We start from the raw sequence: 22,504 nt of genomic DNA on the forward strand, positions 1-22,504 counted from the left end.
CATTAGGTTAAAAAAAATCAACAAAAATGAAACAAATAAAAACCCAAACACACACACACAAAAAAAACCCAAACCACAAACTAAGTAGAATTATATAATCTTTTAATTGCATTGTCATTTCATTGTACTCTCTTCAAACAAAAATATCACTTGAAAGACATCCAGTTCCCTTATTCTGTTGCACTATACATGTTATGCAAATAAGAGCTGGGGTGGCATACAAAACAAATGTCATTCTGGCTTTTCAAAATAGTTGAAACAAGCAGAAATTTAAAACATAGCTGGGAATTTGCAGCCACAGAAGAACTGCAAATGACTGGTTAAACATGAAACACAGATGCAATGGGGGAAGGGAAGCTGGGAAAAAAGAGGGACAACAAATTTCCAGTTTGAGGCTGAAGAAGGAAAATCCCTAACAACTGTACAAAGTACCAACATGCTCAGCATTTACATTCTGAGCACTACCAATATTACAGATAAGCAATGTACTAAAAAAATAACTTAAAAAAAGCTATACAAATTGTACTTATAAATACTATGTCTTTGAAACTAGTTATGTAGTGTAGGCTAAAAAAATGTTCACAGTTACTCTGGAGAGAGCTGTGTATATATATATATTGCACAGTAAAAAAGTTCATTCAGTATACCATGTGTAAACAATTTTTATCTTCTTTGGCAATTTCAGGACATAGAGGAGTATTTGCTGTGAGCAAAAGCACTTGGGTACAAGGCACATCAAAAGCTTTTAAAGCTGCAAGATAAATCCTTCTGACACTTTCCAGTTAGCACTGTCATTCTCTTTAGAAAAAACCATTTACCTATGAATTCAGAACAACACATTCTACAAGTATAACTCGGAGGTCTGGTGGCAAAGACATCAGCTGTTCTTGGCTATTACTCTACAGTAACAGATTTGGCCAAATTTCTTGGAAAGTCCACCTGGAATGAAGAGACAGGCTTTCAGTATGGCAGAGTAATACTGACATTCTGCATTTGACAGTTCATTTAGTGTGCTTTTTCAGACTTCCTAATGAGTTCTGCTTTATTCTAGACACATTAACACACACAACAGGCTATAGATCTGCAGATAATGACTTGAAGCTGAATTCATCTGTGCTTCCAAAGCCTTCCTAACAAATGCATATTTGTTTTGCACAGGGTACCTTTCCAAAGCAGTCATTATCAAACTGACACGCCAATACATCAACAAACCAAACTGTACAAAGCATTGACCTATTTTAAGTTAAAGTACAATATCACATTTCAAAATTAGGTTCTCTGAAAAAGTCCCATTTGCACTCTTAACTAATCAAACTAAGCAAAAGAGCTTTATATTTTTTTTAGAAATATACTAACTAAAAACCACAAAACTGAAGAATTGGCACTGAAATGCTACTTCTATTACCACACTCACTATGAGATGTACTAGCTATTTTCATAGCTAGTGAATCTTAGATATGCCATATAACTGGGTCTCTCACTTTACACTGGTAGGAGGAAGTTCAAAACTGCACTAAAAGGAGTGTTAAATGTAGGAAACACTTACATCATATCCTCTGAGAACAGCCAGGTGGAATGAAAGCAACTGAAGAGGAATGACACTCAACACTCCTTGAAGGCAGTCCACTGTATGAGGCAGCTCAATGGTTTTGTAGGCAAATTTTGAGCTTTCAGTGTCTTCTTTAGAGCACAGAATGATTGGACGACCCTGAAAATTAAAATTTTGCATAATTAAGTTAAGAGCTAGCCTAGAACTGCTTTGAAATATTGTTCACAGCATGCCTGTTTGTGTTTGAAGACACTCAAGTAGCTAACAAAGGCAATGCCAGTCTTGCATAATGGCTCTTGACTTTCACTATATTGTAAGATTTGAGTGTTTTCACCCTGTAGAGTTTTAACATTATTCCATTTGCTTCAAAACAGAAAAACCCCCAAACGAACAAACAAGCCATATGAAGGCAATTTTCACTGCTGATGTTAACTTGTAATAACAAGCTGCAATGCAGATGTAGCATCTTATTTATAACTTAATAATTAACAAGTCAGCAGTACATCCCTTTCCAGGTGCACAGTCAGCAGCAAGGCAGTGTGCACAATCTCTTTTCCTATAACACAGTAGAAGTTAATTAGTTAAACACTGTACCTGCCGAGCAGTGACCTGTTGCAGAGCATTCTGGCACTTGGTGAAACAAGGATCCTTCATGATCACCATGATAACAGGCATTTGTTTATCTATTAGGGCTAAGGGCCCATGTTTCAGCTCACCAGCCAGGATGCCTTCTGAGTGCATATAGGTGATTTCTTTTATTTTCTAGAAAAGAAGGAAATGCCTCAAGTCAGTACTAAATCAGCTAAAAATACAACAGCCACAAGAAGCAAAACACCAAGGCTGTACCTGTGCCATTTAAATACATGTACTCAGTATCAAGTATTAGTGAAAACACACAGGTGTGCTGGGATTTCTAGCAGCCTGTGGGCAGCAGCAGAGCTTGCCCATGCACACAATAACCAACAGGAACTTCAGGAATCAAACACCCAGCACAACCCTTGGCTACTGCAGTCTGCCTTTAACACATCAAACTCCTCTGAGAGACGGGTATGTGTCCATTTCACCACAATGCTCATAATAAAATTCATGACTTTCCTGCATGAGCATCTCTTCTCACTATCAGCACATTGTGTTTTTCTCATGTTATTTTCAAATGTGTCAGCAAGTTAAATTCTTAGTTTCTTGTTTTAAAATTGACTTATTAAATACTGCATTTATTATGTGAAGGAAGCAGGAAACTGATATAATATTCAGGTTCACCTTATATATATGTTTAATTAATTAAATAACTGCTAGTTATAGACAGCGGTTCTACTGAAGCAGAATGAAGTTGTAATGAAATACTATAAATAAACTATCTTGCAGAAACAACAACAACAAAAAAAATCTCATTTTAAATACTATTAAACAATATTGAGAAGTTCCTACCAAAGCTCCTTCCAGACAAGTGGCGTAGTTATACCCACGACCCATAACCAGCAATGATCTTTGTTTGTACAGTTCAAGAGCCAAATCATGTATCTTCTCATCCAAGGACAAGACTTCTTTAATCATTTCTATTGAGGCACAGAAAAAAAAAAATTAACTGGAAAAAATAGTTCACTTGTAGCAGAATGTTCTAATTATTTAATAGATCAAATACACTTCATACAATTCAGCCCTTAGTGACTTTGACTGGAGTTTAAGGATAGTTTCTCCAGCCTTACTTATGGTAATAAATTTAAAGCAACTATTGGTTTAAGCAGTGCTCATACATCCCATTTGAATTTCTAAAGGAAGTTGTCAAACTTCAAAGTCACCTTGAATTAGTTTCCTTTTATCTAACCTGTTTTAAAGTGGAAAGCTTTAATCATTTCAAATGATGAAATTAGGAGATCAAGTAATATTTCTGATACAAAATTACCTTACTGTAATTAGAAAACCCAACCCATGAAAATTCTGCTCTTCCTGCCAAGTTTTTTGGAAGGACATTTGTAAAACTGGCAAATAGTGCAGAAATAACCAGTTCGTTTTTCTCATATTGTTTGCCTTTCAGGATGAGGGGGAGAGTGAAACTTAAATGAGAAAGAAGTATCCCTGAGTAGTATTTTACACTGCCAACATCTCCTATGCCTCCTCAAACCCAAAATATCAATGTACCTGGCAATGATTTTAGTCCGCTAATGATTTCCTGTCTCCTTTTCTGCAAGGAAATTCTGTCTTCAGACATCATTAGGCCAAACATTACAAGAGACACAAACTGGCTGGTGTAAGCCTGCAGACAAAACAAAAACTTTAAGCAGCTAATTCTGCAGAGAGTGAATATGACCTCAGTTTGAAGTGTTGCAATTAAAATCTGAATTATATTCCACAGGGCTGAAAGGGTGAAAGTTGAGCAGCAATTACCTTTGTGCTTGCCACGCCTATCTCAGGCCCTGCATTGATGTGCACACCACAGTCAGTCTCCCTGGATATTGAGCTCCCAACTGTGTTGGTGATGCCAACTGTCAGAGCACGGCGTTCTTTACAGTACCTCAAGGCCATGAGTGTATCTGCAGTTTCACCTGGAAAACATTCACACCTTGGCTTCAGGTTGGCAGAGGATAATAAAGATTCCTGAAAAGCATCAGATTCTACACAAGTGTATTCTAAATAACTGTACCCACACTTACATGATGCAAAGTGCAATGGAAAGCAATCTTACAGTACTTATTCAACAGCAAATGCAGCTCACCTGACTGGCTTATAAAAAAGCACACATCATCCCTGAATACAGGTGTGTTTCTATCCAGGAAGTCACTGGCAAGTTCCACCATCACTGGTAATTCAGTTAATTCTTCCAGGACTTGCCGAGTCTGTATTCAAGCAGAACACAGTATTTGTTAATATTGCTGCCCATTAACATTTGGACATTTTACAAGTCAAAAAAAATCTAAATGAATTCTTATTAGAAAAGCTGCTAATTACAGCTCACTAGAGCTTTAAAGACCAAGGTGGAAAAAGTTAACTTCTAGCATGGTAATTAATGGCATTGGAGCATTAATACAGAATGTGGCACTAAGGAAAGCTAAATAAAAGGGTGAGACCCCTCAGTGAAAGACAAAGCCTGAGGCAGAAGAAAAAGCAGATGAAAAGCTGTTGTCTGAAACCCCAGCAATGAAATTATAGGTGCATTTCAACCAAGGCTGGGAACATACAGCCACTGCAGCGTGGTAACTGGTCCCACAGCCAATAATGATCAGTCTTCGGCATCTTCTGATTTCTTTCAGATGATCCTTCAGCCCTCCCAGCAGAACTGCAAACAAATAAATACAAATATATCAATGGCATTTCTCATTTACAAGATATTTACAAATTTCAAACTTAGTGCAGTTTGAAGGGCTGTTTGCCCTTACCTGTGCTGTTCTCAAAATTCACCCTGCCTCTCATTGTGTTGACAACTGATTCTGGTTGTTCAAAAATTTCCTTTTGCATGAAGGCACTGAAGTTACCTGTTTACAAAAAAGTGACATGACAAGGCTTAGTTTTGTTATTTTAAGTCTATTCCAGTTACAAAGAGAACTTTAAAGACTAACTTGACTGAGTTAGCCTAAATAGAAGTTTAGAATAGGCAATAAGAAAGGAAGGATGGATAGATCACTATTTGGTTGGTTCCATTTCCCAGTACTGACAGAGTAAATAAATTCCTTCATAAGGAAATGTCTGTGTTTCCTTTCAATTCTTAAATTAGGCAAACCCTTGCCAACAACTACAATATGTTAACATTAGTTACATTTTCACTAGATACTGAAATTATTAGATGTATCTATGACTTTTCCAAGGCTAAAATGAATAGGGTCCCAGACTGCCCATTCTGTCAGCTCCCAGTAGAAACAGCCTGAATAAAAGTTAGTTGTCACAACGAATTAGCAGTTTTCTGCCTCATCTACTACACAAACATCAACTATCCATCGTTGATGATGCTCGTTTACAGAAGTTTCAACCCACCCTTCATGATTTGCTGCAATTCCATTTGCAAGGTCTGGATGGCCCGGGAAGGATCATCACTAGCTGAACGCTCCAAACGGTGAATCGAGAGCTTCCCATCAGTTACAGCTGCAATGTCATCATCTTCTAAGAAAATCACTCTGTTGGTGTGCTCAATAATAGCACTACAGAGGAGAACACAGAAGCAAGACAAACCTGACATGTCAGAGCTGGTAATAGCAAAGCAATTAAACATGCCACAATAGCACTTCAGCCCTGCTTCTCTCTTCCTTTTGGACATAACTGCAGACAGAGCCATCCTAAAGGCAATGGCTCCATCTGCTGCTCCTGCTGCACTCTCACAGCCACCCACAGCAGGACGCTCAGGAGCTGCTGCATCTATTGCTGCTGGTCTGAAGTTGCCTCCCAGTGTCCTTGATGGATCCTGCTAAGGTCACGCTCTTGTTTCCAGGATAAATGTGTGCCTGATGTCCAGGCTCCTGCCAGCTTGAAACCACACCGCTATTCTCCTCCTCTGATATCTGAATTGTAAACATCACAACCCCGACTATAGTCTGCCCAAATGCTCAGCTGGTGAGTGTCCATTTGAACCCAAATGGACTATAAATTTCAGATAGAAGTCAGCAACTGGCAGATATTGCACTTGTGAAAGTTTATCAGCAGCATTTGAACTGCAAACATTTTTCAAGCACCTGAGCCTGTGGGCTTTCTGATGTTACCTGGATTAAAAGCTTTCCTTTCAGAAAGTCATTTTACAAGACAAAGGTAGCTTAGCTTTCCAGAACTACCTCACTTAAACAAAACAAAACAGTGTTTTCAGCAAAGTTGAAGTACTTTTACTACCTTGCATCTGAAGCAAAGAAGAATTCTACTGCCTTATCCCCAACAGCATGAAGGCAGGTTGAGCTGTCCAGTCTTTTCATTTGGGAGTTGCAGATGTTCTTCACATTCTCAATGTTGCCTGTTAAAGAAATGAGACATTCTAAATGCAAAACCAATTCTGTTAAGATTACAGATTATACAGGTTTAGGGTATCAGAGTTATAGAAATAGATTGGGGCAAGGGAGTTTCACATGAACTTCACATTCAGTAGTATAAAAATATCCCCACCCAATAAGCTATTTGGGGCATCAGCTGGTAGTTTTATGGTGCCAAAACCAATTAACCTAATTTCTAATCATAAAGCAACAGTAATTTTAGTTCTTAAAAATAATGTCTTTTGATTTATCAACTTACATGTTCTGTACAAAACTGGAATCTGTTCAGTTGAGAGCTTGTACTTGCTCCTAACCCCAATGAGCAAAGGACTCCCTCTCCTACAGAAAGGAGAACACTCAAGTTTATAAAGAGAAATGTGCATACAAAGAAGTTACCAGACATCAGTGAAGCTGAAAAGACAATACCCCATCGAGCTTCCTAAATGGAAAGAACTTCCTTCAACCATGATCCTAAGGCCATTACACAGCAGAAGTTATATAATCTTGGTTCTTCTATAGGATTCACCATATATTATTATATAAGTAATTACCATGTGCATTGGTGATTCTTTATCCATGAACTACATCCAAGCAGAGAACAATGTACATGAACCAGCTGTTATCTTTCCAGTAATCAGAAAACAGCTTAGTACAGGGACCCATTTAAACCAAAGTTTACTTTGCCTCTAAAGTGAGACAATAAGCTCCCATGACCTTTAGAATTACAATGCCATTGCACTCTTTAGACTTTCAAACCCAGAAACATCAACCATCCCTATTACACCTCTTAAACTGTAGGATATTAAGACCATTTTCTAATTATATGTGTTACGTGTCACTGAAGACCTTATTTAAAAAAAATATCACAGAAATAAAAGAACGAGTCACACTGAGATTACAAGATTCACTTCTCTTAAATCCCTCAGCCCTAAAAACCCAAGCCTGAACCACATATAGAACAGCTCATTTGAGAAGATGTTCTCCAGTTGGAGTGATGGTACAGCTGGCTTTTTCAAAATTTTAATGTAGTCTTATTTTAGACCACCGAAGCAATGGGCTTTTGGGTTGTAATATAAAACAGTCTTTATTCCCATCACTTGCTATTTTAACCACTTGGTACATCACTTGCTATTTTAATACCTTTACATTTCCTGAAAGATGTTTTTCAAGTCATAAATAAAAGTAGAACTTACACAGAAAGACACCATAAATGCTATGACAGCTATAGAACAGTATTTGTATAACCTGTTACTATGATAGTCTTTCAGCCAACATGAATACACTTATCTCAGTCTTTACTCAATGGGAACTAAAACTGAATGATATCCCTTCCCTCTCCCCTTTTTGATACAGGAAAAATGTTAGCACGCTCTTAATACAAATTTTGAGACACAAGATACATTGGATTCTTTATTGACTCACTGATTTTGGTTAATTAAGCACTTTAAACATCAATATTTTAGTATCTTTAAGAGAGGCTGGCTTTTTTTAACCTCATAAAAAGCATACATTATGTATAAAATGGACTTTTACTAACCTGGTAGCAACAGCTTCACCTGGGTAATGGATGCTCTTGAAAACCAATGCAAAAGCACCTTCCTGGAAACCATGAAAATAAAGGAGAAAAAAGAGATCCTAAACAACTTATCTCAAATAGTTGCATCTCATTAAACTGGGGCCCCTCTCTGGAGAGGCACTGAAGGAACTGCTATCAGGAATCTCTTCCTGGAGGGCAGACTGCACCTTTAAAGGAATTGGCCATGGAGCAGAACAAGCTGACATGCACATTAACGGTGCAACAGCTGAAAGATCAGGAAGTGAGCACTTAGCCTCTCTTTGTAGATAAAAAACAATAAACTCTAATGCAAAGCTTATGAAAATGTCAGAGATGTAATTCATAATCAACATGAAGACTGTTAGACATTTACTTTCAGTAAGACCTTCAATCAGAATTTGCATGTAGTGCATTACTATGCAGTTTCAACTAAAAACCTGGAGCTACTATTTCCAGTTCAAGCAGCAAATTCTCATTAATATATTTTAAAACAAAACAACAACAACAAAAAAAAAACCAAACAAAAACAAACACAAAAAAATCCACAACACCAGAAAAAAAAAAAACCCAGAAACAACTCTTCAGTCCTAACACAGCTGGCACACTCCTGGAGGAGGATTCCCACCCTGCCAGCAGGACAGAGATGGTGACATTCCCTCCTCCCCCAGGGCTCCACACAGAGCACTCTGCCCCTGCTCTGGAGGTGAAGCCTCCCTTCCCCTCCACTCTGGCTGCTCCCTCTTGACCCACACAGGCCCTGACTTGGTGTGGATTCCAGCCCTGCTCCAAGGAATCCCACAGAGCTGCTTTAAAGAGGAGACGGGAGGTGAAAAGAGTGTCAGAAACTGCAGGAAGGGGAGGGAAAACATCTGCCCGGAGACTGGGGGAGGAAACAAAGCCAGCTTTCTCCAAGTTTGCAATGCATCTATCAAAGTTTTTAAGCATTCACATACTGAGTAACAGTAGATTCCCACTTCACAGTTTGGAAACCAGTCCAGCTTGTTAGATCTATTTCCAAATAGGAGAGCCAAGGCATTGGCCAAACTTGAATCACAGCAGTGTTTCAACACGATCAGAATAACCTTTAGGAACACACTGCCATTTATGAGAGATTTTAACCCCCAGAGGCTCCTATTGCTTTTTTTTTAATTAAACTGCTTCATTAAAAAGCTGTGTTAACTTTTCGCTAAAAACAAAAAACTCAGCAAACAAAACCTGCTGCTACTTCAATTTAAAGATTTAACACGGAAAAGCCTTTGAAGTCTCCAAAATTTTAATCTCATTTCTTGGTCTATTAAGCATTATTTAGAAGCTTGAAAGTGTTATTTGCAGCACCTTCTAAGAACTTCTGCAGAAGATCTAAATGCATAAGGCAGAATGCTAAGGAACCCCTGCAAGTAGTTTATACTGTTGTACAGGGAAAACAAAGTAATTTCCCACTTACCAGCTGTTGAATAACTCTCTCTACCAAGGCTGAAAAACTGGTGTCTTCACTCTCTCTGTTGTCATACATGTATTTGATCAATTTGGGGATTGTTTCTGTATCAGTGTCAGACTCAAATTCATATCCTTTGCTCTCCTGAAATATCATACAGAAGAGTAAAAACTGTGTCCATCCTCAGGCAAGAAACACTGAAGAGCCTCTAAGCTGCCTCCCACCAGAAACTGCAGTCAGAGCTCAGGGCACTACATTGGACCAGTGGATATAAATCACTATATATAAAATATAAGGACTTAGCATGTCACAGATACTCTTTGGGAAATTCGGGAATAAGGCACATAGTAAGACTTGTTCAGCATCTGTCAAGCACCAAGAGGGAGCCCACTCCACACACCCTCCCAGAGAATCTCAGCACAAACTGCTACTCTACTCATCAATACTTTGCATTTAGGATTACAGGAACATCTTGCACTTCACAACTCCTGGGTATCTTTATTAGGCAGATTTTCACACAGCTTTTTTATAGATTTTATCAAGAAACTTGAATTCATGTCCCACCAAAGTCACAAAAGATCTGATGGTAGTTTGGGGGAGTATTAACTTTCTAGGTTTAGAATTAAGTTGCCACAGACTCACCAGAAATTTTCTCAGGTCCTTATAGTTTGTGATGATTCCATTATGGATGACGACAAATTCTAAGAGGAAAAAATAGATATATATTTTTTCATGGGCAGCAAAAAGTTAAGATATTTAATTCAAAACACAAAATTACAAGGGAAAAAAGCTTAGAAGTACACTTGAAACCACCTGCTACAGCTTTCAGACCTACAGTTTATCACAATATGGACAATTGAAAGCAGAAGTTCACAAATTCTGAAAGTATACAAAAGCAGTTCCAAATTACTGAGAGTTGTAAACTACAGCTAGTAGAGCACCAACCCATCTCAAGTAAAGAATGATATAAAATCTCCCTTTTCTGGACCAGGCAATATTTACCTTTCAAAAATGAATGTTGTACTTCAATGAACTTGACATTTTCGGAGATCTCATTAATTTTTAGTGTTATTTTAGCCTAAGAAGAGGCTATTTCATTTTAAAAGTGTCTGAGCTAAATGGAATAGCAACAGCTTAGCCCTAGTATAAGAAATAGTTACCATAACAATAGTAAGAATAATTTCAGATTCTTGCAGTTCAGGTGCTGTGGGTTACTTACCATTCCTTTTATCTGATCTCTGAGGGTGACTGTTTATTGCACTTGGTACTCCATGGGTCGCCCAGCGTGTATGAGCAATTCCAAAATGTGTTTCAAAATCTGTTTTTGCATCCAGATCATCTTGTTCTATACAGAAGAAATTCAGTTTACTGAATAACTAATATTGCCTCTCTCTCTCTCTTTCTCTCTCACACACACACAATTAATAAAACAAAGACAATTCCTACAGGCAGGAATCTAAATGTTATCTTTTGGGGTTTCTTTAAACCATTTACTTTCTTGACATTACACTTCAGAAAGTTCAAGCTACTGTGATTAAAACTTTGTTTGCCAAGACATGAGCATTTTAACCTAATACTAACAGCCAGGCTAACAGACCCCATTACTACAAATATAATGTAAATATATTAAAACACAACTTCAGCCTTTCACAGATGGAAGCACTGCATAAAGCAGATTGTGATGACAGCCAGCTGCTTAAATGGCCATAAATTCTGTCAGAGTGCATGTTTCAGCATTTCAGCCATGCAGCACAGAAATCACATGAGTAAAGTGCCAAAGGAGCCCAGGTTTTGAACAAAGGAGCAACCAAAAGAAGGGAGCATAGACAAACAATCTCACAGTGATCTGAAGATCACCTTGCTTTTTAAGTGCAGATTTGAGGGGCACAAATTTTGGCTGCTTGGATTTCCCAGTGCAGTTACTGCTGATGCAAAATCATAACTGCAATTTTATGGTCTGACTTTCTGCTGAGATGCAGATGGTATCTGACTGTGAGGCCAAAGCAAAGGGGTCATTTTTAACACTTACTGTACAACTCTTCTTCCAGGGCCTTTACTTTTCCTCTTTTCTTAACCAGTTTGATGAATCTTTCTTTATCTTCATTATTATTTCCATCAATTGCCACTCCTACAGCACAGAATACAGTCATAAGTGTTATTTAAATCATGAAATACACTACAATGAGGAAAAGGCTGAGAAAATACAGGCACACACCACTGAAATGAGTATTTTTAAATTACCCTTTAAAGGAATATATTTGAAGTCTGTTGCTAGACCTGTGCATGTTCAAATGAAACTACATCAAGTTTATATCCACTGCAGATTAGAACATACATGAGCCATCTCAAATTGCATTTGACAACAGACTGAAATATTTTGCCTGATGAAATGAGCCAACTCAAATTTAAGGCAAGTTTAATCTTCCTCATTCTTCACTGGGATTCACATACACAAAAAAGGCTGAGGCACAAACTACATGGCCCTGTATAGAGATCTTCTTCCACACCCTGTTTGTTTTGCTTACGTGTACTAACCTCAGCCATCTAATTACAGAGCTAAACACACAATTTTAAGTCCTGAGGTAAGCTGTAGCACTCCAAGAATCAAGCTAATTAGTTCTGATCTGTTAACCTGTAGAATAAAGAAACAAAAATCCAAGAGGCCAGACGCCAAAAGTACCCAAAAAGTCACTGAATGAGCTATTGGTTGCTAAAATTAATTTCTTGAGTTAGTTAACATACCTGCAGAGTCATATCCTCTGTATTCCAGTCTCTGTAATCCTTTTATCAGGGTTTCATATATTTCCTTCCTAGTGCGAGGCACTCTGTAGTTCAGATAAGCAAAAATTCCTGTTTCAAGAGAAAGGGGGAAGGAGGGGGGGAAAGAAGCAAAGGGGTTATTTTAACAATGTGCATAACTTCAGACTCAATTCAAAACTCCTTAAAACTAGTATCAAGGAGAAGTCCTAGGGACACCCAATCACCCATTTTGTACAATTCCTTCCAATGCATTTTTAAATGGAAAGAATTCAAATACAATAAAGGACTCAGAAGCCTCATTTCAACACACAACACAAAATTTACTGGCGAGTTTCACTCATGTTACCCACCAAGAGTTAAACAGTTAGGAGAGGTTAAAAAAACTCTACTTTTCAGGAAAACCACAGCTGAAAATGGGAACATTGTGATCTATTTCATATCCAGGCATTCAAAGAAGGAATATATTCACCAGTACTAACACAAGGAGACTTTTGTAATCCAAGTCATGGCCTTAAATACCCATGGGTAGGTAAGAGGCACAACATCTATTTCTGAAAGGCTCCAGCTTAATCCTGTATGCAACAGTCACTTCAGCAGAATGAGAATGGAGAATAAAACACGAGGAAAGGGCAGAAGTCAATAGGGTAGGACAACAAAGGACAGAACCAGAAGGTACAAAACAGGATCACCCAACACACAAGCCCCAGCACAATCCGGCTGCCAAAGCCAAAGCCGGGCACAAAGAGCCCTGTGCCTGCCCGGCTGCGCTCCTGGGGCACCGAGCGGAGCCCGAGCTCGCTCCCTGCCCTCTGGGCAAACAGAGCTGCGACAGAGAGAGAGCCGGCCAGTCTGAGCCTCTTCTCCTCAGTACACCACTCATCCACCAAGAAGTGGCTTTTTCACTTTGGGGCTTGGTTCCCCACCCTCATTCTTTTTTTATTTTTTTTTTTTTTTGTAAGTACACAGGCGTTTTTTAATTAGAAGGGTGTTGGGGATGTTGTTTTGTCTTTAGAAAAGGTGTAATAAAAAGTCACCTGTAAAGGAAAATACAACCGTTCCTTTTCTCTGCCTACTGCTCCTCCTGGGACTCCAGTATTTATATGGATACATTAGGCCCTTCAATTAACTCTTGCAAATCTGTGCCCCAATACAACAGAAACAATTAATTTCACTGCTTCAACAGTTTCTCCAAACAGTAAGTCAGGACTGGAGACCACAGTTAGGAAAAAAACCAGACTTTAGGAGCTGAAGAGATAAGTAGTTCAGACAAGTGTTTTAGATAGAGAAAGCCTTTGTTTGAAATTTAACACCCTCTTCCCCCTCAATTAAGGCTTTTGAACTGTAAATGGCCATAGTGAAGAAGCTATTATAACAATACACCAATAAATCTCCCTAATAAACATTACTGTGAATTTGGTTACTCCACTGGTTTATAAGACATTAATACTGTTGATTTGACAGTGAGACAAAGAGAGTATTACATTTGCCACTGAATTTATTTAGCGAAGATTAAAGGGCGGATAGTACTTTTCTGCTTCAGAAATGGGATTTATGAGGAGCTCAGCCTAATTATTTCTAGCGCATCCAACATTAACGGAGACATTAAGACAATAGTTGCATTTAAGGAGGTATTTGGGAATTTGAACTGCTTAATACTGTTCTTCATGGACGCCTTGAAAAATAATGCCTCTGGTTATAAGTGGTCACTTTATACTGAGAGCCTGTTGATCATTTTTCCAGACAGATATTTACCATTTGCTGGCACTAACCAAGAACCTCGAGCAGCATTCTTCAATTTCTTCAATACAAATTTCTCAACATCATTCCAAAACATTGCCACACACCTCATTTCAGATCCAGCTCTACTTTCTAGGCCAGATTTCACAATGAATTTAAGCCTCAACATCCTTGTATGTTCCATGTGACTTCTTTCACTGCACAGAGCTCCAGGAAGAACTTTCCTCTGGGACCATCCTTACAATGCTGCCAGTGTGCTGCAATTGTTAAAAAGATCCTTGTTTCCAGGGAATTGGAGCTGCATTTCCACACACGTGCATTAGAAGATGCAGAAGTCACCAGAGGCCATTTAAAATGAAAACAATAGCTGCAGCCTGACTTCAAAGAGCATGTTCTAAACTCTTTCAGTTAAGGGAAATAAATCTTACTCTAAGTACTGAGAGTAACACTTTCTCTAGTATGTTTCTGTTTCATGATTTATCCACTCGCATATTTTTTCCCTCTTCAGTCATCAGTTTGGCCAGATTTAAAGCACATTGCTCAACTCATGTAGAAACAACTTCTGATAATGACTCCTTGTATCTTAATTCTGGAAACACACCAGTATGACTGAATCTCAGTTGAATCATACTTAAGATAAGAGTTTTGTGATGCTAACAAGTTCCTTTATGATAGCCTCCCCAAGGTATTAGATGTCATTTCCAGATCTTGCTTCCCTAAGAAGATTAAAAAACAGAAAATCCAGGAAAAGCACCCAAGAAGTGTTTTACTAGGACATTGCCCTTTTGAAGTGGATGTTAAATCTAGTCCATAACTTTCCATAATAAGAGTTTGCTTAGAAGGATGAACCAGGTCAATCATGAATGGCTTACCTTTAGAAGCAGATACCAAAAACAGAAAGAGAAGGATGGTAAAACATTACTAAAACCAGCTTCAATCACATGCAGACACTGAAAGCAAGACTCTCCCTTTTTATGCAAGACTGTAGAGCTTCCCCTTTTAGGATTCACAAGCAGAGCATCAAAAAGAGGAAAAGTAATTTGAGTATTTTTTGTGGGAAAATTCCACAAGAACTCTTGCAATTGCAAGACTTCACCAAAATCAAAAAGGGGGCAGCCTATACTCGAAGTTTGAACAAAATTATTTACTTTTTGAAAAATAAAAGGATACCTCTGTTGAGGTAAGCACATTGTTGATGCCAGAAACTTAACTTTGAAAAAGTCACAACTTCATATCCTGATGAAACTAACTTTTACTTAAAAGAGGTCATCAGTTTAAATGCATCTTGATTTGTTTTAAAACCCTGAATACTTTTGCTATACTGTCCTACATGTGAGAATGATAACAGCTCAACTTTGCTTCCTTATGAGCATGTTTATAGCAGTATTTATGATGTATGTATTTTCAAAACATAAACCCAGGACTATAAATCTTCACGTGCTACATGAAGCCAAAGAAAACACAATAGGGGTATATTATCAGCACTTAAACCTGAAAGATATGACAAAATAAAAACAACAACAAAAAAAAGTAATTTTGAAACTGCTAGTTGCAATCTCAAGAACTCCCACACTCCCTACAGAGATCAGCATAGCTGTCTGGGGGCTATCTTTCATGAAAACAAATGTGATATAAAAGGTCTCTAAATGCTGATGGGAAAAACCAGCTCTGCTCTCACCCTTCATGAACTGCTGCTCTTTGCCATTTCACATTGAGTCACACGCTCCTGCCCAAGTTCCACTGGACTCCCTGAACGCTTTTAACACCCTCACTTCCCAATCGATACACAGCCCAGACATGCAAATTTTCTGATATTACCATTACGTGTCTCAGGGCTTGCTGTGAATACCCCAGGGTGGCTCAGGCACTGAGCCGGGTCTCTCACCTGGAGGGGTTTTGTTTAGAGGGCACCGAGTTTGTCTCACCGATAGTGATCTGTCACGTAGGAGCTCAAACAATCGGAGCTGAAACAATATCACCTCGTGTTTCCATTCAAGTGAAAGAGGATTCCTGAGCTCCTTGCTCTTTCTGAGGTTACAATTTAGAAGGATGTGGAGGCAAGGAAAAGATACCTAACTCAGAAAGTACAATTTTGGGAGCAGTAACTCAACTCACTTTCAGCCTGCATCCCACAAAAGAGGTTTTGTTAATGATGACTAAGAAGTACAAGTGCAAAATTTTCTACTTTCATCAGACCTGAGAGTAGATGTCAGGGACAGACTGGCGAAGTTTCACTAAATTTTCCTCCAAGTACAATCGCATTAGCAGCTTCTGAACCCACACTTTGATTTCAATCTGATCCGAAGCATATCTAAGGAATTGTGTACACGCTGTAGGAATTATCTTTACCACCTCATCTTTATTAGATAAAATGAGGTGAATAAACTCACAACAGCTAAGAAATAAGCTTCTTCACTGCCTTTGTTTGAAAACCACAAACTCTTCCTTATCGCCGCAACTCGGAAGTGAGTCACGGTTAATAAACCCCTGGTCCCGGATTAGGAAAAACAGAGCCCAGCGCATCCCGCGCACCGGAGGCGGCGGCAGCAGGAGCAGAGGTTAACGGGGCACCCCGGGGCAGCCGGCCTGGGAACGGGGAGATTTCCATCCCAAAACCGGGGACACGGCAAGCACGGGGGGCTGGGGGAGGGAGGAACGGAACGGCGATCGCCGCTCCTTGGGAGAAGGGGTGGGCAGAGAGAGGGGCTTCACCTTCACCTGCCGGGCGCCCCCCGTCCTTCCCACCCCACCCGGATGGATGCAGCGGGGCCGGTCCCGAGCGAGCCCGACACCGCTGGGCTCGGGGACAAAGCGGCCCTTGTCCCTGGCTGGCCGTCACTCACCGCACATGGTGGCAGCGCACGGTCCCTCCCGCTCCCGGCAAACGCGGCTGACGCGGGGCCGGCCCCGCCGCCCGCGGCTCTTATAGCTCCGGTTATAGGGCCGGGCCGGGCCGGGCCTGCCGCCCCCGCCCCCTGCCCGGCCCCGCGGGGGCACAGCCCGGCGGGACAGAGACCAGAGGGGACAGAGCCGGGTGGGGACAGAGCCCAGAGGGGACAGAGCCTGGCGGGGACAGAGCCCAGAGGGGACAGAGCCCGGCGGGGACAGAGCCTGGGGTGGACAGAGCCTGGTGGGGACAGAGCCCAGCGGGGACAGAGCCCAGAGGGGACAGAGCCGGGTGGGGACAGAGCCTGGTGGGGACAGAGCCTGGTGGGGATAGAGCCCAGCGGGGACAGAGCCCGGTGGGGACAGAGCCCAGAGGGGACAGAGCCTGGTGGGGACAGAGCCTGGCGGGGACAGAGCCTGGTGGGGACAGAGCCTGGTGGGGACAGAGCCCAGCGGGGACAGAGCCTGGTGGGGACAGAGCCCGGCGGGGACAGAGCCGGGTGGGGACAGAGCCTGGTGGGGACAGAGCCTGGTGGGGACAGAGCGCAGCCGAGGACAGAGCCTGGTGGGGATAGAGCCTGGTGGGGACAGAGCCCGGCGGGACCGAGCCCAGCCGGGACAGAGCCTGGTGGGGACAGAGCCTGGTGGGGACAGAGCCTGGGATGGACAGAGCCTGGTGGGGACCGAGCCTGGTGGGGACAGAACCTGGGATGGACAGAGCCTGGTGGGGACAGAGCCCAGCCGGGACAGAGCCCGGTGGGGACAGACCCCGGTGGGACCCAGCCTGGGTGGACAGAACCTGGGTGGACAGAGCCCGGCGGGGATCGAGCTTGGGGCGGCCGCGGTGACTCCCGCCTGGCCCGGCCCGGCCGAGTTCTGCACACAGGAGTCACACAGCCATTAAGCTTGGGAAAAACCTCCCAGAACACCAAGTCCAGCCCTTGACCGATCACACCTTGTCAAACAGAGCACTACATGACACGTCCAATCATTTCTTCAACACCTCCAGGGATGGGGATTCCATCGCCCCCCTGGGCAGCCCGTTCCGATGCTTTGCTGTCCATGAAGCAATTCCACCCAATGTCCAACTTCAACCTTCTCTGGCACAGCTCTAGATTACATCGTCTAGTCGTGTCAAGACAGGATGAATCCCGTCAGGTCTAGGTGACTCAGGTCAGCTCAGGGATTTTCGAGGTGACAGGCACCCCATTGACACCTGGCTGTGTGACCACGGGCAGCACAAGGAGCAGATTTTGCCCTGTCAGGGCAGCCCCTCTTGGAGCCGGGCAGGGGAAGGTGTCCCCCATCCACAAGAGCTGACAGACACCCTCAGCAGCCAGCTGTGTGCTGTGTCTGCACAGGAGCACCTCCTCGGGGCTGAACGTGCTCACTGAGGCACAGCCTAAACCCCTGCTCAGCCCCTGGGATCCCTTCCATGGCAGAACAGGAACTGCTCCAGGAGCCGTGTCCAGCCTCTCCCTCCCGGTGCAGGCTCTCTCCTGGGGGCAGGCACTGCAGAGAGGAGGAAAGCCAAACCCTGCATGGGTCACACCTGCAGACATGGCCCATGCAGAGCCTCGAGCTTTATCGTCTAGAGAAAGCCATCTCTTCTCAGAGAGCCTCCTCCAAACAAAAGGAATAAATGGTGGCTGCTAAAGTGAGGGCTTTGCAGCACACTTGGACTGTCAGCGTTCACAGAACAGCTGAAGCCATTATTCAAACAAACATGAATTTAAAAAATATGCAAAGTTTCATGAAATAGTTTCTTCTTCCTTGTTAAAAAGTACCAAAATATTTTATAGATATGATACTAGTTATCTCGTAGAGTTCTTGAAATTCAAGTGTGAGGTGTCTTATTTAAGGTAGAATTTAATGAGTTTTTTCCTCTTGCATCTATTTTCCAGGTCATTTTTTACCTAAAATAGTGATTCCCTCAAACTTTGTCACTTTCTGTCTTGATGGAGAAGCTGAATGAAAGATAAAGATTGGAACATTAACATTTCAATTACAAAAAAACCTCCTTTTGGTGCTGCTCAACGAAAGAGAATCTTTGTCTCAATTTTAAGGTTAAAAATAGATTTTAAATATTTTCAGGTCATAAAATAGAAGTGTTTAAATTCTCTTTTAAATTAGGTTATATAAAGGGATCTATTAAGTGTATTTTTCACTTAATGTGTAGACAGCTCTGCACACTATGCTCCTTAAAGACCAATATTGTTTTCCTTGCCCCTGTCTCCCAGAATAAGACCAAACAGGCCATGATTTGTCACCACTGCAGTCCCAACTCTGTCATGACCTGCCATATGACATCAGGCAAGTCATTTTGACACTCCATTCCAGTTTTTCTTCCCTGTTTAGGTAACTGCTCCTCCTCTAAGGTAACCTCTGATCTTGTTTCCCCCAGCCCAGCCTGAGTGAAGAGGGACATTCCTAATCACAGCTCTGTGTGTTAAGCAGCATTGCTATTTATATTAAATTATATACAACAAAGGAAAACTTCTTATTTGCTCCTTGTGGAGCATTTTAACTAATGAGTGATGCAGACAGTAGGAAACACTTTTTCTTAAACATCACTGCAATACTAATTGCCAAAGATCACGAGTTAGAGGCCAAAATTCCACTCATGCAAGACATTTCATGTTTCCATGTGACATTCCCAGGGAGAAAACTAAACAAAATGAGATTCAACTGCTACTAAGAACTGCATTAATTAGTGGTTAATGCATAACCTTGATAACTTATCAGTCAGCACTTCCCAGGCGCATCTGTCTGATGCCATTTGGCTTTTTCATTATTTTTTGGATGTGCATTAGAGAGTACACTAATTATTTTTGCTGGTGGGTTTGGTTGGCTTGAAGAACACATTTTACAGCACCCAGATGGGATGATCAAACTGATCCCATCTCACAACTTCTTAAACTCTAAAAGACAAATATTTGAAACTATTACCTGCTGTGTTGAACATAATAAGGATCCAGAAATTCTGCTATGCTCTGAAAAAGTGCTCTTCTCACAAGATCATTTAAAAAAACCAAAACAAAACAGAGCAGTTTTGACAGAGAGTTTGTAAATTGAAGGTTGCAATTTTCCTGTCATATGAGACAGGCAACTGATGAGCAATAAGGAGGTCAACTGGTACAATTTCCCACTAAGATCTGAACACAAACCTGAAGGGGCACCCAAAGAATCAGGAATCTTTGCACAAGTGATTGAAGTAGGAAACAGTAGGGTACAGGATGGAGATCACTGTGTCACTGCTTTTGTTGTAAGGTAAGGAGGAATTTGCCTGGAGCACCAATAGGCAGAGGTGAGGGGCAAGGAAAATCATTGAGCAGGTGGCTGGGAAGAGGAGAGATTTATGTTTAGTGTCCCTCTGAGCCTAATACAGCATTTATGATCTACTCTGAACAGCAGCCATCAGCATTTTAAGGACAGATATTTCAAACTGCATTTGCATACTCAAGAGGTCCAGATCCATCTCTGAATGCCTTGTTCTGTTCCTTTACACCCATGGGGACCAAATTTCCTGGGGAGGAGTTTCAGTAAGTTCCCTTGTCCCAGGGAGTGGAAGGACCAAATCGCTCTCGTTAGTAAACAGGGCAGGAAAGAAGGAGTGGGTGTGAAGTGCAAAAGGGAAGAACTGTGAAAATTATCAGGAAAAAATGAGGAGGAGCAGTTATGCAATGGAACAGGCCCCAGAAGCTGGCTCATGGCCTTTTCACTGGTGATACCACTGGAGTAAACCCTGCCTTGGGAGTCACCACTGAGTGACCTGTGTGTGCTGTGAAGGGCAAGGGGTGAGCAAATGGCAGCACTCCAACTCCAGAACTTCCATAATTATGGCTGGGTCATAAAACTCCTTTTAAATTGCCTTTTTGAACTGCTGTTTGAGTGGCTACTGTTTTCTGAGTACTAATAGCCTGCCTCTAGATTCATACTAGAACACACAGCACAAGTTCTTATTAACAATGAAATCCATTATTTTAGTTTATATTACATATTTATATATTACATATAATTATCTGTGATTTATTTAGAGTTTTCTTGCTTCAAAATGTGGAAGTTGAGAGCCTAAAAGCAGAGATTGTACATTACAGATCATTCCCTCAACTAGACTTCTGCACTTCTGCAATTTCTATGTATTACTCTGAATAAAAAATATTTAAAACATGGACAAATTCTGAACATTTCCTCACCATTACTTTCATTTTAACAAAATGGGACAGTGTTATTCCCTACCAAGGGTCTCAAGAATATTTGGGCTCTCAGCTTGGTCTGGGTCTCTTTGATTTCTTCCCCATCTGATAACAATGATTGCTGTTAACCAGGAGTCACTCCTGTGAAGCTGAATTTCAGCAATAGAAAATACAAAAAATGAAGTGTTGACCTAGCTGGAAGGTCAGCTGAGCTTCAGGACACCCTCTGCATCCATCTCAGCTCCACAGCAAGTTTGGAAAACAATCAGCAATGCCTTTGAAGTGGAAACAGCAACACCTTTCTTCTTCTGAGAAATTCTAAAGAGAGGAAAAAAGTGTTATTTTGATGGTTCTCTCGGTAGAGGTGTCAACTAGCTGCTCACCTAGGATCTGTGTAGGGCTAAGACGTTGGTATTTTCACTTTAAAAGTACGTAATAGTAATTAATAGCTTTTCATTTGAGAACAGGGGAGATTTAATCGTCATTTGTCACTGTCAAACAGTTGACTTTGAAATTATAAAAATTAGGAGTTACATATAAATGTGAATCAACTTCATACCTATGACTGAGGATTAAATAACCAAGATTTAATTCAGTGGTGGCTTTTCAGCTGAGTGTCGTGAGGAGCACGTGTAATGTAAAACCAACCCAGCTAATTAAGTAGATCTTAAATACTTCACAAAGGCACACTTGGTAATAATTCATCTAAAGCATTGTGTTTTAAAAAGCCTTAAGTGGTTTCCTGAGGTTTTGATGTAAATTCCTCATAACAGGAGCTGCAAATAAATTGATGGTAAGTGTCAGAGAGAAAAATAAATTCTTGGAAAAGTCTGTAGATTTTTCAAACAAGCCAGCTTTCAGTGCTGGATTAGTTTTCTCAACATATTGTGTGGTCCTTCAGGTCAAAAGTGAGAAATGCTGATAGACTAACACAGATATCTGCATACTTGCCCTCCCCTGCCCCAGTAGTCTGGCATCTACTCAGTATTTTTCATAGGTTCAGGATTCTCTCAGCTTACATGGGGTTGGAGGGAGCAAAGCTAGCTACTTACAACAGAAAGCATGCCCGTGTGAGAAGTCAAGATGCTTAAAATCCAAAAGTGAAAAAAGCTTTACAAGAAGATCATTCTCTCCAGTAATGCATCAAAACATGGCTTGGTTGAAAGTGTTTGAGCAAGGAGCTGGTCAGAGAACCAAAAAGCTGCTGCAGCTGCTCCATCAACCCCACACACGCCACAGCATCACCTCTTTCTCCTCCACTGAAGGAAAGCCTCACCCTCCCTGCCCAGTTCCTGCAGAGCCCTCCTGGCAGCAGCCAGGCTCTGTGTGCAATAATTGTGCTCTGCCCCAGCTGCCCTGGCTCACTCAGCACACAGAGCAGAGCAGAGCAGGGTGAAGTGCAACTTTTATTTCTAATTTTATTTCTAAGCCTATGAACCTGGC

General features: G+C 41.2%; 1 protein-coding gene across 1 annotated transcript; it reads right to left on the reverse strand.

Moving 5' to 3' along the window:
* Positions 1–126: 126 nt before the first annotated feature.
* Positions 127–16,871, reverse strand: GFPT2 (glutamine-fructose-6-phosphate transaminase 2). The gene is made up of 19 exons (XM_033073152.1): positions 16,823–16,871; positions 12,225–12,332; positions 11,512–11,610; positions 10,702–10,827; positions 10,125–10,183; positions 9,492–9,626; positions 8,030–8,091; positions 6,752–6,831; positions 6,359–6,476; positions 5,516–5,679; positions 4,924–5,019; positions 4,726–4,823; positions 4,263–4,383; positions 3,935–4,092; positions 3,689–3,803; positions 2,978–3,105; positions 2,144–2,311; positions 1,547–1,708; positions 127–939 (listed from the first exon to the last, which is right to left on the reverse strand). The coding sequence occupies exons 1-19, from the start codon at positions 16,827–16,829 to the stop codon at positions 895–897; spliced, it is 2,049 nt and encodes a 682-aa protein (XP_032929043.1). The 5' UTR covers positions 16,830–16,871; the 3' UTR covers positions 127–894.
* Between the last annotated feature and the right edge of the window lie 5,633 nt (positions 16,872–22,504).

Source organism: Catharus ustulatus, chromosome 15 (genome assembly GCF_009819885.2).
Source record: "Catharus ustulatus isolate bCatUst1 chromosome 15, bCatUst1.pri.v2, whole genome shotgun sequence".
NCBI classification, from domain to species: domain Eukaryota; kingdom Metazoa; phylum Chordata; class Aves; order Passeriformes; family Turdidae; genus Catharus; species Catharus ustulatus.

Coding starts and splice junctions, on each gene's coding strand:
- GFPT2 (XM_033073152.1), bottom strand. Junction 10,184..10,701: donor GAGATCAGATAAAAGGAATG/GTAAGTAACCCA, acceptor TTTTCCTCTTAG/AATTTGTCGTCATCCATAAT. Junction 6,477..6,751: donor TCCAGTTTTGTACAGAACAT/GTAAGTTGATAA, acceptor TTTCTTTAACAG/GCAACATTGAGAATGTGAAG.